At 33.8% G+C, this 16,908-nt stretch overlaps 3 protein-coding genes across 5 annotated transcripts; all 3 read right to left on the bottom strand.

Annotated features, from left to right (window-relative positions):
* Positions 1-7: 7 nt before the first annotated feature.
* LOC105230113 (arrestin domain-containing protein 17) lies at positions 8-8,778 on the bottom strand. Its single transcript, XM_049457555.1, has 4 exons — positions 8,489-8,778; positions 2,193-2,755; positions 1,944-2,126; positions 8-1,869 (listed from the first exon to the last, which is right to left on the bottom strand). The coding sequence occupies exons 2-4, from the start codon at positions 2,646-2,648 to the stop codon at positions 1,486-1,488; spliced, it is 1,023 nt and encodes a 340-aa protein (XP_049313512.1). The 5' UTR covers positions 2,649-2,755; positions 8,489-8,778; the 3' UTR covers positions 8-1,485.
* A 1,726-nt stretch (positions 8,779-10,504) lies between these two features.
* Positions 10,505-12,778, bottom strand: LOC105230114 (succinate--CoA ligase [ADP/GDP-forming] subunit alpha, mitochondrial). Its single transcript, XM_011210716.3, has 5 exons — positions 12,610-12,778; positions 11,947-12,164; positions 11,652-11,882; positions 10,997-11,281; positions 10,505-10,937 (listed from the first exon to the last, which is right to left on the bottom strand). The coding sequence occupies exons 1-5, from the start codon at positions 12,644-12,646 to the stop codon at positions 10,722-10,724; spliced, it is 987 nt and encodes a 328-aa protein (XP_011209018.1). The 5' UTR covers positions 12,647-12,778; the 3' UTR covers positions 10,505-10,721.
* Positions 12,779-13,338: 560 nt separating this feature from the next.
* Positions 13,339-16,750, bottom strand: LOC105230115 (GPI mannosyltransferase 3). Of its 3 annotated transcripts, none has more exons than XM_011210717.4 (8): positions 16,592-16,750; positions 15,856-15,990; positions 15,668-15,785; positions 15,255-15,604; positions 15,062-15,190; positions 14,746-15,000; positions 14,493-14,690; positions 13,339-14,428 (listed from the first exon to the last, which is right to left on the bottom strand). In XM_011210717.4, the coding sequence occupies exons 2-8, from the start codon at positions 15,981-15,983 to the stop codon at positions 13,921-13,923; spliced, it is 1,686 nt and encodes a 561-aa protein (XP_011209019.2). In that variant the 5' UTR covers positions 15,984-15,990; positions 16,592-16,750; the 3' UTR covers positions 13,339-13,920. The 3 variants fall into 3 exon arrangements, with proteins under 3 accessions (XP_011209019.2, XP_049313347.1, XP_049313348.1); XM_049457390.1 differs by having other exon boundaries at positions 16,468-16,607; XM_049457391.1 differs by lacking the exon at positions 16,592-16,750 and adding an exon at positions 16,163-16,414.
* Between the last annotated feature and the right edge of the window lie 158 nt (positions 16,751-16,908).

Here is a 16,908-nt window from a genome sequence, read left to right on the forward strand (position 1 = left end):
CAAAAAGTCAGTTATAAGTGATAATTTATTGCTTCGTCTTAAATTAGTTAAATTTACATAAAAACATATTTTTGACTTACTTTATAGTTACTACGTTAAATACGATGCAAATAAGTAAAATTAATATGTTTACTCACTAAATACATACATGTATGTATGTGTATGTGTAGTAGCTAAATTATTATGGCTGTCAGCGAAATCTTCGAGACTCATATCCAAAATAAACAAATTGAAAGGATAAAGGCGATTTAGGCAAATAAACATATCTCACTGGATGGATCTTCAAATATGTTATGTTTTTATACATAATTTGTTGCCCAAAGTGAAATTCAGAATCCAAATAACATAGGTGGAAAGCTAGGTTTTGAAGTAAATTCGAAAGTATCGAATAAAATATCAAATTAAAAGGTATTAAATTTTTCAAATTATAGGTTAAAATGTTTAAATTTATATACATTTGTGTACGCAAATAATATAATAAGTTTATTTACGCACATAACAAGTTGGGGTAAATATTAAAAAACTTATTGTTTTTGCATGTAAGTAATGAACAAATAGTGTGTAAATACATTAGGGTGTCTGTTATTTCTTAAGTTATTTTTTTTTTGCAAATGCCACCTGAAGTTTTAGTTATTTGCCTTAAAAGGCATCTAACGTATACATACATGTTCTTTATTTTCAATTTAAACCTAAAGTATTTAATTTTTCTATTTATTTTACATGAGATTTTTTGATCGTTTGCAATTAATCTGCTACATATCTCCAAAGAAAATATACCTTTAACATTGAACAAATATTATATGTATATAATGTAATATATAATAATATTAATATATACATATAATACTAAGACGTTTTTCCTCTCTTAAAAAAAAAAACAAATCTGTTAAAAGTTGTTTACACGCAGTTAAAACAAATGCCATACTCATAAATTCTGTGTTGCTCATACGACATGGTGTACTATGTATGTATAAGAATGCTCAGTTACCCAATTACTGAGCCTCAATATACTTGTTGTATTTATAACTGCCTATAACTTTTAAAAGAGTGGTTTTATGAAAAAATTATTTAGACCTTTTTTGTAGATCAGAAAATTTTATATAAGAAGAATCCAAAAAAATTTCGTAAATTTAATTGTTTAATGCAAAATATCAAAAAAAAAAATTGAATATCCATAGCAAAAAAGGTACGGTTTAAAATGAAAATAAAGGGCATTATTTTACATTACATTGAATAAGTGTTTTTAAAAACGAAAATTGAAACTTTAGGCGGCGTTTGCAAAAAAAAAATCAACTTTGGAAGTAACAGACACTCTAAAATATACATAAAATAAACGAATTTTACTTCGCCAATTCTTTAAATGATTTTCTTTTAACGTAATCACTGCTCGCTTGTTTCTTAAGAATATATGTCCGTATGTATGTATGTATCTCCTTCCTCCAACTATCTTACATACATACGTAGTGTAAATCCATCTCCTTACGCTCAATTGGGTTCGGGTTTCTCATGCAGCCATGGACGAAAGATAGGCAATGTTGACGGGTAATGTGTGTCCGGCTTTAGCACTGAATCCGGCCAAGTATTCGAGACATCATTGCCGTTATTGCGAAAAGGATATGTAGCTAACACTATGGGCAGCTGTAATTTGATTTCTTTCTCCAGAGATTTCGGCTCGATTACGAAAAACACATCGTAGGAGATTTTTATCAAATGGCAGCCATGCAGATTTGTTGGCGGCAACGGTGGTACATACAAACTATCGTTTTGCCACTCATCCTTACCGCCTGGACGAATTTTACCACGCGCCAAAGTGGCCAATGCGCGTTTCTCCGTTTGCACCACTTTCCCGCGTGCCAAGTATTCAATGGTCTGTGTGGAATAAGTTAAAATATTTAATTTAAAATATCTTGATAACAACTAAAATTTGTTTAATTCAATCGCACCTCGGTGAGTGAGGCCTTTGTTCGTTTAATCGTCACATTACTGTGATTCGAAATGTATGCGGTAATCAATATGCTCTCCCCCGGCACGTAGCCGCCACGATCGAGTGCCACTCGCGCAACAACTTTGCCGCCGCCCACACAGGCCACGCCAAGTTTGTGCTCGATCTCACACGTAAATGGTTGCTGAAATGAAAATATATAAAACACTAGTGTATTGAAATAATAAATTTATGCAATTGCATGACATACCGACAGAATCGGACGCTCCAAATTTAGATCGATCGGATTCATCACTATGAATACTTGATGATTTTTGTGTATCAGTCCGTTCGGTTCACGCAAGGCCGCCTTGCAGTAGTACTGTATCCAACCATAACGTCCTAAAAACGTGGACGGCAAACCCACGGGCAGACCCAACTTAAATGGAAAACTGTGTATGCCAGGCGAGAGCACTGAGGGTCCTTGATCCACATCGCCCAATAGTCGCATGCGGAAATCAATATAGTTCTCTTTGTCATAAGTACGCTCCTGACGTGCTGTACCGGCGCGTACTACACCTTCGCCAACAACGTGAAAGTGCAGACCCAACGCGGGTGTGTCATCTTGTAGTTCGATAAGTACGCGACCGGATAGAAATTGGCCAGGAAAATACAAGAGTGATGTATTATCGAAGATTATGAGGAATTTCAAGAGTTTTCGTGGCATTTTTTGTAAGTTACTGCTGCATTACTTTATGTTTCGAAAACTGTTATGGTGATTGGTGGCCAATACGGGAGTGCTATGAGTATTTAGGTAGTGTACTATATTATAGTCTGAAAAGAAAATATACAAAGTGTAAATTTTAACTATAATACTGATATATACATGCCTCTTAATTGATTAGGTTAGGTAATGGGATTGATCCTCGCTCACGAAGGATCCTACTTGAACAGCTGTGAAATCTGTTTCTCCAAGATTTTAATAATTACTAGATATAAATCAAAGAATCCTAATAATCCGAAGTACTTTGAACCCATCACAAAATTTCTTAAATAGCTACAAAATATCACTGCAACAGTGTACAAGTTTTGTCTACCGAGATGTTTCAACCTAGGTCTACCGAAAGCTGCATAGTAAAGGAGAAATGCATATTTCTAAAGAGAGCATCCACAAGATGTTTAGCCTCGCCACATGTATGTCGATTGCGGCGAAATAAACTAAAAGCAAGTAGTTTAGACAAAGATCTATTCTATCTGATCAAACTTGATCTGGACTGTCCAACTAGAATGAATACAACCTTTCTTATGTTTGACAGAAAAGTTTTCCTGGCGATTATTACGAAGAAAAAGTCGGAAGCTCTCTATCAACTAAAGTTTCCGACTTCCTGATCATTGCAGTGTCTTACAAGCCGAGGTTGCAGCTATTAAGGTAGCAATGAATCTGCTGCTCCGGAGTGCAGCCTCCTTTAGAGAAGTGATCATTCACTCAAGCAGAGCGTTGATACCAGCCTTGAACTCATTTACAGGGTTGGTCGATGAGTGCCTAACCTCCCTATCAATAGCTTCGAGTGACTTTGTGATAAGACTGGTATGGCTGCCAGACCGCGGAATCGTAGGAAATTGGAGAGGCACCCTAAAACCGTTATCGATAGAATGGGAGTGGGTCGGTGTTCCGGTATCCTCTTGGATTTTACTACTACGTAGCTGGGCTTCGCGGATATTTAGTCAGGGCTGGGTCACCTACGGTATTTGCGTTCTCCCGAAATCCTTTTGGCTAAAGATTGATCGCAGAGGATATAGTGATTTCTTTGCCCTCAGTAAGGCTAGCCTCTCCCTAATTGTGGGGCTTTTAACAGGCCATTTCCCTATGATCGTCCTCGCAGTAAGGCTGGGAATCCAACCAGACGCCATCTGCAGAAGCTGTCTGGAAGACAATGAGGTGGAAACAACTCAACACTTCCTTTTTGATTGTCCCGCGTTTGGGCGGTCAAGACTTAAGCACTTGGGTGTGCACACCTTCGGACATCCCATCGAGCTGGCGGGAGTGGAAATTAAACCCTGTGCAAGTTTGCATTGACTACTAAGCGTTTTGCCAATCTGTAAGTTCGAACACATGAGTTCTTCATTTTTATAGTTTCACAAAGAACTACACTTAGCAGTTCACGTGCGATCCCTGATTAGCCATCTAATCTAACCTAACCTACCTTGCTTCTTTTCAATGGAATAACGACAACAAAATCGTTGAAAACTCTTACACAACTATTTTAGAGGCCCGTGAAATCATTCAAAACTTGGCTCATGCGAGTCCACCTCTGTTAAAACGATAACATTAAAAAGATAAAGAAACAGTGCTAGAAAACCTTCGTGTTGACTTCAGAGAGATAGCAGATGATCTCGACACCTCTAATGGATCCACTCAACATATTATAGTTAATTTTTTGGATACGAAGTGTGTCAATGCTAGACTCCTACCAAAAGACCTAAATCTTTTACAAAAACGACGTCGAGTAGAGGGCGTAAAAAAACGACTTGACAACGTAGCTGAGGACCCCACATTCATCAAACGCGCCATCACTGCTGACGAGACGTGGATGCCGTCGAAACCAACCAACACTCTAGCGAATAAGCCGAAACCGATAAGCCAAAAATTCGCTGAAGACACTAAAGACCAGTCCAGCATTGGCTTATAAGAAGTATTTGGGAATGACATGCTTGTATTGGCTCAGGTATTTTGAAGACGATATTTAGTTTTTGTCAGCGGTTACATCAAAGTTACTGCTTTCTGCAAGCAACATATGCTTATCATTGAGAATCCACTAGTGTGCTTAAAGCAATCGAAAAGTCGGTTCATATGCGGCAAAATGGAGAATTTATGCTCGTGATTCCGTAGAACATTTTAGTACTTGACTTAGTCAATACATTCGAAACTAATTTTTTCAGAAATATTTTATGAAAATTCGAAAACTTCACTAGTGAGACCCACAAATAACTGCAATAGTTCCATTTCAAATATATATCTCTACAACTTGCGTCGGCTAACATCAAATATTTACTACAGTAAGAAGAATAAACTATTTCTGCTTCGTTGCCAGCTTCAAATAGCAAAGGTATTTGTGCGAAAAGTCAGCTCGTAATTAAATACATCCGCTGATATAATAGTTAGTGTGTTTGTTTACACGTGCGTAACGTTGTAGTCCGAGTGTTATGATGCCGTAAAACTTGTTAATTTGCCGTTTTCACTTTTATTTTACAACTATATGCATATAATAACTTTACACATACATTCTTATGTAAATATGTAGGCTTGTTTATAGACAAATGACATCAAATAGTGATGTATACCTTTGCACGCTTAATTACGAGCAATTATATATATTCTTCTAATTAACAAACCAATTTTGTAGATTTCTTTTACATATGTATGTATGTATATATGTAGGTACATGTGTACTAATGTAAGTATATTTGTTATACATACACCCAAATGTATTAGCGAAAAACTGTTTTAGTTGCTGAATCATTAAAATTAGATTTTCGTTTGGGGTATTTTAAGGGGGATTGCATTTTTGTTAAAATTGTTATATAAATTTTTACAAATTTTGGTTAACATTTTGAGAATTTAACAAAACCGAATATTATTTGAATATTTTTGTCAAAAAAAAACAACCTTCGAAAGTGGTTATATTAGTTCTAACGAGTGTTCCAAGTAGAGATATTTTTTTTTCACAGATCACGCATTAGTCATGTCACTTTTGATCAGTTTTGTTTGGCATTTCATGATGGAAAGACTTACACCTGAATAACGTTTACAAATTGTTCAACTTTATTATGAATATTGAAACTAATGGTCAACATAATTGGTACTATTTGCAACACCATCCTCCATCTTGAAAGCCAGCATTCATTATTGGATACTATTCTACCTAATAGACCACGTCCAGCACGCAGCTAGCTCAATGGGTATGTAAACAAGCAAAATTACCCCATTTGGGGCGACGAACAACCCGAAGAGATTCAAGAGCTGCCATTTCATCGACAGAAAACAACACAAAGCAGGCACACAACTTCCCTTGAAGTCAGCTTGTGACTTTCAAATCAAATCACATCGCGGCATGAGAATTACCTTAGCACCGGCCAGGCCCGATGGCTGCTTTATTTATATAGAGCCAACATGATGAGTGAGGTTACACTTATCAAATCATATCACATCGCGGCGTGAGAGTCACCTTAGCACTGGCCAGGCCCGATGGCTGCTTTATTTATATAGAGCCAGCAGGCAGCCAGCTTCCTCTGAAGTCACCTAAACACTGGCCAGGCACAGTGCCTGCTTGATTTATATAGAGAAGCACTCAGCTTTCCCTGAAGTGATATCATGCTTTTCAAATAACATCACATCGCCAAAGCACTGGTCAGGCAAGGTGCTCACTGCCAGCCAGATTTTCCTGAAGTCACTTTGTGACTTGTGTGGGTTTGTAGAATTATCGGTCCATATTTCTTCAAAACTGATGCCGGAGAGGACGTAACCGTCAATGGCGACCGTTATCGCGTCATGACAACCGACTATTTGATACCTGAAATTGATCTTTGCGACATTTGGTTTCAACAAGACGACGCCACTTCTTACAAATCGCATCAACTCATGGATTTATTGAAAGAAAAGAAACTCAGCTTAGATGGGAATTTTTAAATAAAAGTATTAAGGGGTTACATGGGTTTACGGGTCACAAAAAACTGTTTTTTTTATTAATTATTATTGTTATTATTTAAATTATACAACACCTCAAGAATATTTTCCTAAATTTTCAAGTTGATCCGAATAATAGTTTAGGAGATACAGCTTTGAGAACTTGTGCGCTCGAGACTAGCTATGTCGGCTAAGTGCGCCGTCTTTAAACGCATTTTTCTAGAAACTGTTTTTGAAGTCGGTTAGCAAGATTTCGTGAGAACTACTCAACCGATCTTCATATAATTTTACACAGGTCTTTGAGATACAATTTTAAAGACGTGGATGAAGGATTGTTTTTCGATTACAGTTATTTGAAAAAAAAATACCGAAATTTTAATTTTTTTTTGTAAAAATGTCTGCCAAAAATCCAATTTTCAGTTATTTTCCCTAGTCCAAGTTCTAAGTTATTGTTTTAACAAAAACACGTATTTTTCCCTTTAGATGATTCTGTTAAGAGTTGTCCTGCCAACGCAGGCGCAAAATTTTTCCGATAGTTCACCGGTAATGACGTCGCAATGACCGAGTTTAAAATATTTTTTTTTCAAAAATTTCAGATTTTTTTTGTTAATAGTGTACATATGTTTTTAACCATAAAAATTAATAATAAAATATTTTATTTTTTAATGAGAAAAATTGTTTGAAAAAATACAATAAAAAAATCTAATAAAGTATTTTATTTTTTAATAAGAAAAATTGTTTGAAAAAATACTGATTGATTCACTTGAGGAAACCCATGTAACCCCTTAAGCGAGCTTATTAATCATCCAAATATTTACATATGTATGTATATGTTTTAAATTCTAAATAGCAATTAAACTACCATATTTTAATATTAAAAGTTCAAAATCATTTTTTTTTTTTTATTTCGGAAAATCACAAATTAAAATAAACTAAAATCTCTCCCTACTAAAAGCCGCATTTTTGGCTTCGTCATGTATGTACTTACAGCACGCAAATAATTAATTGCTTTTCGTTTAAATAATTAACTAAATGCGAAAACTTGTAAGTATTATTCAACGAACAATCAGTACGCTGCCAAGCCCATCTCTACTGTCTTTTACGACCTTACAGCTGTTTCGCTTTTATAATATTACGGGTATTACGGGTACTCATACCAAATAAAAAGAACAATAGTAAATATGTGTACGGTATGTACATACATACATACATACGAAAATAGCTGAACACCTTTTTTGCACGTCACATACCAAACGCTCACGTAATTTATACGCGAAGATCAAATAGACATGCATACAAGCACACATATGTATATACATACATACATACATATTATATGTACGATTTTCCGATCGTGGTCGGCAATAACGATTACTGCTGCGCCGGCGTAGACTTAACTTATATCACTGCTTACAAACACAACTTTTTTGTGGTGCATATTCAAACAAATACTCGATTTAAATAAGCAAGAAAGAATAATTTCAATTTTTTATACAAAAAGTTGTCAATGTGTATGTATGTATGCATAAAATATGCCTAATAAGTAAACGCATATACGACATAAACATACATATTGTACATATATGTACACATATATTTAAATTTGTTGTTTGTGTAGCTGCATAAAAGTGCTTTAAAAGCATATTAATATACATATGTATGTATATTTGCATTTTTTAAGATCATTTTGATACATGAAATAACACCAACACAAGTACTTATTTGGTAGAATTATAAAACTGCTAGTATTTGATTTCTGATGTGGTGGGTGCAATTCACTTAAGCTCACGATCACATCACTTCTGACTTCACATATGTACATATTATGTATTTATGTAGACAAGTATTTGTACTCTACGTCACTTTAACAACTTGTCATTTACCTATTTGTCGTGAATAATTCGCAGAGAGTTTAACGCGGCTTCAAATTTTATTTTTATTATATATTTTATATATATATTCTTTGCATTTTTAACTCTGCTTAATTAATTAAATTTGTTTTTAAAGTATTATATCACATTTGAAACTTTATTCTAATTTTTAATATTTTTTTAAATTATATATATGTATATATATTGAAAATAAGTCGATCGTGCGTCTTTCCACATCCGTCGGTCATTTCAGAGTATAACAGCGCCCAACGTCGATCGTAACACAACTAACCAAGCACTATTCGGTTAACTTGGCTCAGATGTTGCCCACAGCCGTCGGTATATACTGGTGTATGTGTTTGTGTGCTTGCAATCGTACTCAACTGTGTCTCTTACTTTGGGCCAAGCTCAAAACACGTTTATATCAACTCATTTGGCCTATTGAGCGCTGAGAGGCCAACTGTTAGTCAAATCGAGCATTTTAAATCATCATATAACCACACTTATAACCATCTATGAGTGTGTGTATGTGCATAATGTTGATCGAATGTGGCGTACTGTGATTTAATTCAAGCAGAAACGTGATTAGAGCGTTTCTTAAAGCTTTGCTTGGTCTGAGATATACGTTTGTTGATAATAGTGCTGCTAATTAAAGTACTCTTTTATAAATATATTCTACGGACAGCTTATTCTTTTTTTCAGGTATAGCTGTTGATAAAAAAAAGCTCCAGAAAGTTTAAGCTCAGTTGAAACTAAATTTATAGGCACAGCTTAAAGCTTATGTAAAGCTAATTTTCGCATATAAAATTTCTATTTAGTGGAAATATAAGAATAAGAGCATCGTCGGAGACCCTATAAAGTATAAATATGAATCATCAGTGTGACCAGCGATTTAGACATGCCCGACGAACTAGTCCTCAGTTTTCTAGATATAGATCTGAAATTTCGTACAGACCTTTTTCTCTCCAAGAAGCAGCTCAATTGTCAAATTCGTCGATATCGGACCATTATTTTTTGATAAGATATCTTAACGAAATTTGACATAAATTATTGTCCAAGGCAATGGGTTAATAATCTCCGAACAAATTGCTAAGATCGGACCGCTATAGCAGCATATTTCTGCCGCTACAAGAACAACCAATCAATCCTTTATGTGAAAAAACTTTTGAATTTAACGATATCTTCACAAAGTTTGACCTTCATATTGTCAAAGGCAATGGTACATCCTCCGCTTATATTATATAGATCGAAGTACTATAATATATAGAATATGTAATATGGTTTGTTGCTTAAGTCTTTTGTTTGAACACTTTCCACTTTTGGATATAAGAAATTTATTATTCTTGCTATTTTTTCTTATTCGGTTCATGTTCGCTAGCTATTTTAACTCACCCTGTGTTTAAAAAAAATATAAAAAAAAATAATAATAAATTTTTAAAAAAGAAACAATTAATTTTTTCGTTTTTCTGATTCTTTATTAAAGTACATACATACATATGCACATTTATAACATTATTCACTTTAGTTTGTAGATAGTTAAATAGCACACTAATTTTTCTTATTTGCGCTTGTTTCTTTAAATTGCAATTAATTGTATGCAGCTTAATAAAAACTTTGTTTTTTTTCGCTGACAAATAGGATGCTATGTCTTGTTATTATTATTATATAAAATTTAATTGCATGCAGCTCACGTTTGAAATAAAAGTATTGAACTAGGCAAAAATATTTTGCACGATCGCTTAAGTAATGTAAGTGTAAAGTGCTATGTATATTCCTAACTCAGTGCATATTTAGTGTATTTACTTGTTCATGCAAGACATTAAGATAGTGCAGAGAAATAATGCTTACATTTTATATTATAAATATATTGGCCCGAGCCCGAGTATATTCTTTTTTGGTGGTAATATTTACTATTTTATGAATTTAGTTTGACTATTTATTATTGTGGCAACTGTGTTTAAGATCTCTTTGTTCATAATTTTCGCATTTTATTCTCGGCAGTTAGGTATGGAAATGTTTCAATGTACGTTTTTGTAATTTTGTTATTTTTTTTTATTTGCTTTAGTATTCGTATAATTAATATACTTTCAATCATCTTTAATTTATTTATCACCAAACAAACTGTCATATTCCACATTTAACTTTTTACTTAGTTGATCGCTTTAATATGTGCCTTCCCCTTAATATACATTTCGGTTGTTGAACGTTTCACTTATGCTGCTGCTTCCTAGCTTTTCATTAAATTCTAGGCTAACTCCAGACGTTTCATCTCTTTGTACAATTCCTTGCCCATTTGTGCTGGGCTTCTGGTTACAATAACACCAGCCTGTTCGAGAGCTTTAATTTTGTCACCAGCACCTCCCTTACCACCAGAGATAATGGCACCAGCGTGACCCATACGACGACCGGGTGGAGCGGACAGACCGGCAATAAATGATACGACCGGTTTCGCTTTAATGCCCTAAAAAGAAAAATATTTTGTTAGCAAAAGTTCGGAGTAAAAAAACATTGAAATCTCACCGTGTTATATTGTGTCAGGTATTCGGCAGCTTTTTCTTCAGCCACACCACCAATTTCACCGATTAGAATAATACCTTTAGTGTCTGGATCCTTCAAGAATATTTCCAGGCAATCGATGAAGTCGGTACCGTTGAACGGATCACCACCGATACCAACACACAATGTTTGTCCAAGGCCAACTTCAGTAGTCTGGTTCACGGCTTCATAAGTGAGTGTACCTGAGCGCGACACAACACCGATTTTACCACGCTTGTGGATGTGACCAGGCATAATGCCAATCTTGCACTATACAAAAAAAAAATAAAAACATTGTAATTCTTACATTTTACAGGTATTATCTACATAAAAGGTCATTTTTTATTAATAAAGCAAAATTCGGTTAAATAGCTGCATGTAGGTTAATTAGCGCGCTACCATTAATCTCTTGATTAATTAGCTTTCATTGTAGTAGATGTATACACCTAAAGTTTAATCTGAGCGCACTTTGAACCTTTGCTTTGTACACATATGTACATACGTATATGACAACAAGCCTTATCAAAGGAACTTTTGCTACATTAAGTAATTTCATAATTAATTGAATTATTATATGTGCATACATTCATAAATACACATAGCTTATTTTCGAAAAACCTTAATTACATCGAAGACTTACTCTTTCAGGTGCAATGATACCGGGGCAATTGGGCCCAACAAGACGTGATTTGTTTTGCCTCAATAGAGCGTGTTTTACGCGCACCATGTCATGCTGAGGAACTCCTTCGGTGATACAAACGATCAATGGAATTTCAGCTTCCAGAGCTTCCAAAATAGCAGCCGCTGCACCAGGTGGAGGCACATAAATGACAGTTGCGTGGGGATCGGTTGCCTTTTTCGCTTCAGCTACCTATAACAAATAAATTTTTAACATTATAGTCAACAGTGATATATAACATAATCCTATTAGTTACCGAAGCAAATACTGGCAGACCAAGATGTGTAGAGCCGCCTTTCTTGGGAGAGATTCCACCAACGAGTTTGGTACCATATTCCAAAGCTTGTTGGCTGTGGAAAGTACCTTGTTTACCGGTAAAGCCTTGGCATATAACTCGTGAATCTGCGGTTAATTGCAAGTTGCCACGCGTCTTGGCATATTCCGAACCAAAACGTACACCAACCGAGATACTATCTATTTGAAATTAATAAATTAAATCAATATTTTTATATTGTATATGCATGTAATAGCAGGTTATGAAATAAAAAATATTCAAAGAGTATGCCAACAGATGTTTTAGCACAAATTTATATACTCATGGGTATTACATGTGTGTATGTATGATTTTAATGCATAGTGCCGAATGATGGAAAAAATTTACTTTTCCTTTCTTTTATATATGGTCAATGCCACTTCATTGTCACATGTAAACATATTGCTCATTCGATTAGTAGAAGTATCATATAGCCTACCATGTTTCAGTATTTACTATAATAATTTTATATTTTTTATATAGTGGTAATTTTGATTATTATCAAACCACATCTGGGTCCAAGTATACTTATGTGGTGCACACAATTTGTTACTAGTTATATAATTTTCACTGTACCAATACCCATTTTAAAAGTAATTTTCTTACCTCGAAGCTTTAGTAGTGATCTAGCTGTCGCAGCCATTCCTAATTCGAATCTTTTATAAAGATGTTGACCCCTTCAAAACTGTAGAAAAGCAAAAATTAATCAGACTGTGCAAATTAATTTTTCTTTCGTTCGTTCGTATGTGATATCAGTGCCGACTTACAGCAGTAAAGTAAAATGCAGCCAGAGATGTTATTTTTCAGTAATTCAAGATACTAGGGAATATTTATTCCCTTGAATGGTATAAAATCGTGCTATAGCACTAAATGCGAAAATCAAAAAACGTAAATTACGATGGGTTCAAATTAAATTGAATAAATACAATTTAATTACGTGCATAATTCAAACAAATAAATATCAGCTATACTTCATTTTCAAAGTTTATTAAAGGTGAAGAATGATAAGTGTTACACCACTGAAATAAAAGATGCCGTAAGTAAGAAAAACAGAGGAAAATAATTATGAAATGACAGTTTGTCAGTTTACAATTCCGACCACATGATCAATGTCATAAAAATAAATTGTAATTGTGGAGTTTAAAATGACATATATTCAACTATATTTATAAAAGATCGTTAATCTTTGATTTCCTACTGAAAGTTATAGAATGCAGGTGTAGATCACCCATATCCACACTCCTTGTGCTACAGTTGTTTAAAAAACGGTTTCAGTCGTTAATGTGATCGATACTTTTTTCTGTATGTTGGAAATAAATTTACACAATTAATTAGTTTTTTTATAATGTAAAACTTTATTTAAAAATGTATTAATTCCTAGAATCTCTATTTGATTGTAAAATTTTCATAACTTAGTTTCCCAGTTTATGAATAACTTCTAGATTAATCTATTTTTTTTTAATATAAAAGACTTATGACAGTTCTGGACTTGCAAAAATGTACATACATTTATACACCGGTGGTTTAAACTTATTATTGTATAGACGTACTCATGCACACATCATTGACAAGATTTGTAAACATTTATAGCATCTGCATGTTTTCGTTTTTTTTTTTTGTTTTTTTTTAAGGTGATTGGTAATATATCCAAAGAAATAAATAAACACAAAATAAAACTTACAAATATATATACGTGTGTATATAAACATTTGAGCAAATCTGCTTTTTGCACTACTTAACTGATATATGAATGTTTCTTTGAGAAACAAAATTAATATCATCATTGAAATTTATTGTTATATTGCATCGATAGATATGCAAAAATTATGTTGGCACTAAGTGTACCGAACAATGAAGCACCCACGATTGCGTACTTCCACGTTGCACTTTTTAAAGTGTTTTTATAGTGTCGGCTGTTTAATTAAACATATTGTGTTGCTGCTTCAATTCTTCATCAGTGTTAACAGGTGTATCGTCTTTTACTTGCGATTTTTTCGGTACCTTGAAGTCATCTCTATTGAAGGTGTTTTCTTCTCCCGCGAGAAGGCGTTGATACACCAATATATTCTTACCTATGCGATTGCGTACATTTTTAAGTAATGATTGAATGTTTACGTCTTCGTCTTTCAGTACTCTTGACCATTCATCGAGTATATGTTGTGGCTGAATATTCTCATTCACCTCAGCGTTAAAGACACGATGTAAAATTTTGTAGTTAATTAAAAATTCATTTATGACCGGTGCTAGAGGTTCAAAGAGCACAATATGTGAGGGCATAGCAGTACGCGGATACGAAGGTATATGTGAGTTTAGCCAATGTACTGGTGAGCTATAAAATTTGTCAGCCTCATCGACGTAATTGGCTGTATTTTGTAAATTAGGCTCACAAGTTAGAAACCGCATGGTAATGTTTTCATGGACGTGACTGAAAAAATATTTAAAAACAATGCAATAAAAATAAATATTACAAAAAAGTATATTGAACAAACCTATAATATGGTGTAGAGTGACAAGGCATTAAAAAGAGTACGCTGGCACGATGTTCGTTTTCATCTCTGTAATCACGGGCAATTTGCTGCACATGTGTCATAACATCTATGGGTCCTTTCTGGTGTACAGTACTTAAGTACCATGCTGGGAGCGCATTGCCAACAACTATAACCAACGCAGCAAACCAAAGAACGCTCCTATAAAATAATTTAATAACTGTGAAATAAATATTAAAAAAATAAATAAATTTACCTGGAGGCATTATAACTCCATCGCGTTAATGTATCAGCAATTATGTAGAGACATAGAGGCAATAGAGACGCCACAAAACGGAACTCTTTATGCTCGATGGTACTTAATACGACTAATGACAGCAAAATGATAATAAGTAGCTGTTTACGTACAGGATAATTCCTCTTATGGCGTACGGTATCAATGACTCCGAATATAAATGGTATTGTATTAATGCCCAAAACAGTTGGTAAGCCAACGGTGAAGTACCAGTACCTTAAAAAATTGATAATATTATATTTAAGTTGAAATAACTATATACAAAAATATAATTTACCATGGATGTGAACCATAAAAACTGCCAATATTGTGAAGAATGTTATGTCTGAAGAACTCATATGGTGTAATGATAATCCTACCATGCCAGTAGGTATCTATTGCCACACAAACTGCACCAACTAACAATCTATTAAAAATTAAAGCGGTTAATATAACAAATTGATATTGTGTGTACTATTTCGGCCACTTACCCAATAACCAAAAAATGTTTGAAGATGAGTTCACTTGCTGACAAACGACTTTTACGCAAATGATAAATGCATAATGGTATCCAAATAATGGCTGAAGTAGGCCTTAAGAAGCAACAAATTGCCGCAAACCATAAATATGTGGTATTTTCCCCACTCCAAGGAAAGTAACTCAAAGCTATGGTGGTCAGTGATGTTTCTAGGGTATTTGATAAAGTTCGTGAACCGATATAGAACCAAAACCAGGGCACAAGAACTAAAAACAGGGCCCATTTCTTTTTACCCGACCACACAAAGAATCTATAGTCTGAATACGCCGACAATGTGGCCTGCAGTATGCGCGGTACAATTATCTATAAAATATGATTGCAGAATTAGTTTTATATAAGGATACATTAAAATAATAGCATACTTACCAATAACTGTACTGTATCTAAATTAAGTAAGGCTAATAATTTGTAAACACCTGCTATCAATAATGGGTACACATAGCTGCGTATTCCCTGCACCCATTCCCACGTTAGATATCCATATCTGTTTAAATTAGCATATATTGAGAAAATTTCAAATGTTACTAATTAGTTCTAAATTAAAACTAACTTACCCAAAAGTTAATTTATGGGCCACCTCCAAGCTCTGCCAATATTCATCCGGCACATAGGACGTTTGGACTACAAACACCGATGCAAGTCGTACTGCCAATATTAGCAGAAATACCAATAGCAAATTCATCTTATTCCTAATATGTAATTAATTTGTTATAAAAATTAATATTCTGAACAGTAATAAATATTTTGTATATCTAAAAACTAGAGTGTATAACTATTTACGTAAGCAATGTTAACACAATTTTTCTAAATAATGAATAAAACACATATTAAAGTATTAAAATAATAAATGGAATCACATACAAATTTTAGTTTAGTAGATCATTGGGTAATTATACAACTTTGAATGGTCTTAAACACACGCATAGAAAAAACAAACGCTAAGAAAAATATAAGAATTGCTTCATTGGTTCTCTGTGGGAGGCTTCTTCACATGAATTCTGTTTATATTGTTTGCAGAAATTGTGCGGTAATTATAAAATTTATTACAATTATAATTCAATTTTTCTAAATTCTAAAGTTTCATTGAGATGTCTAATTCCGCGCGACCATCAAACAACCATAACCTTAAAAAATTGATATACACGTCAACTGGTAGCAACTTTTACCTAGCTTATATTTATTTTCTTAAATGTAATAGCGAAACTGGTTCTGATAGCTCTTCACATATATTTATACGTTTGGCACAATTAAATTTTTTATAATTTAATAGAAATGGTCATAAAGACCTACCCGAGTTTTCACACATTCAATGGCAAAAGAATCTTTATTTTGCTCTGCTAATTCGCCGATCACAAAATGCCTAAAAATAACACAACAAAACCAGTCATGAACTCAGTACCAAAATAAAACCACTGGAAATGGTTGCTAAGTACGCCATGACGTCATCAATAAAAACGTTGACAACAGCTTACACTGGCGTTCATTAATTGTTCGCCATATGAAGTAATATTCTTCTAAATTTTTATTTTTTTATATCTAGGATATAACAAAAAAAATACTATACTTTTATATACTGAATTAATAAATTTATTTTATTGTCTATTTAT

The sequence above is a fragment of the Bactrocera dorsalis genome, chromosome 5 (assembly GCF_023373825.1).
Source record: "Bactrocera dorsalis isolate Fly_Bdor chromosome 5, ASM2337382v1, whole genome shotgun sequence".
Classification (NCBI taxonomy): domain Eukaryota; kingdom Metazoa; phylum Arthropoda; class Insecta; order Diptera; family Tephritidae; genus Bactrocera; species Bactrocera dorsalis.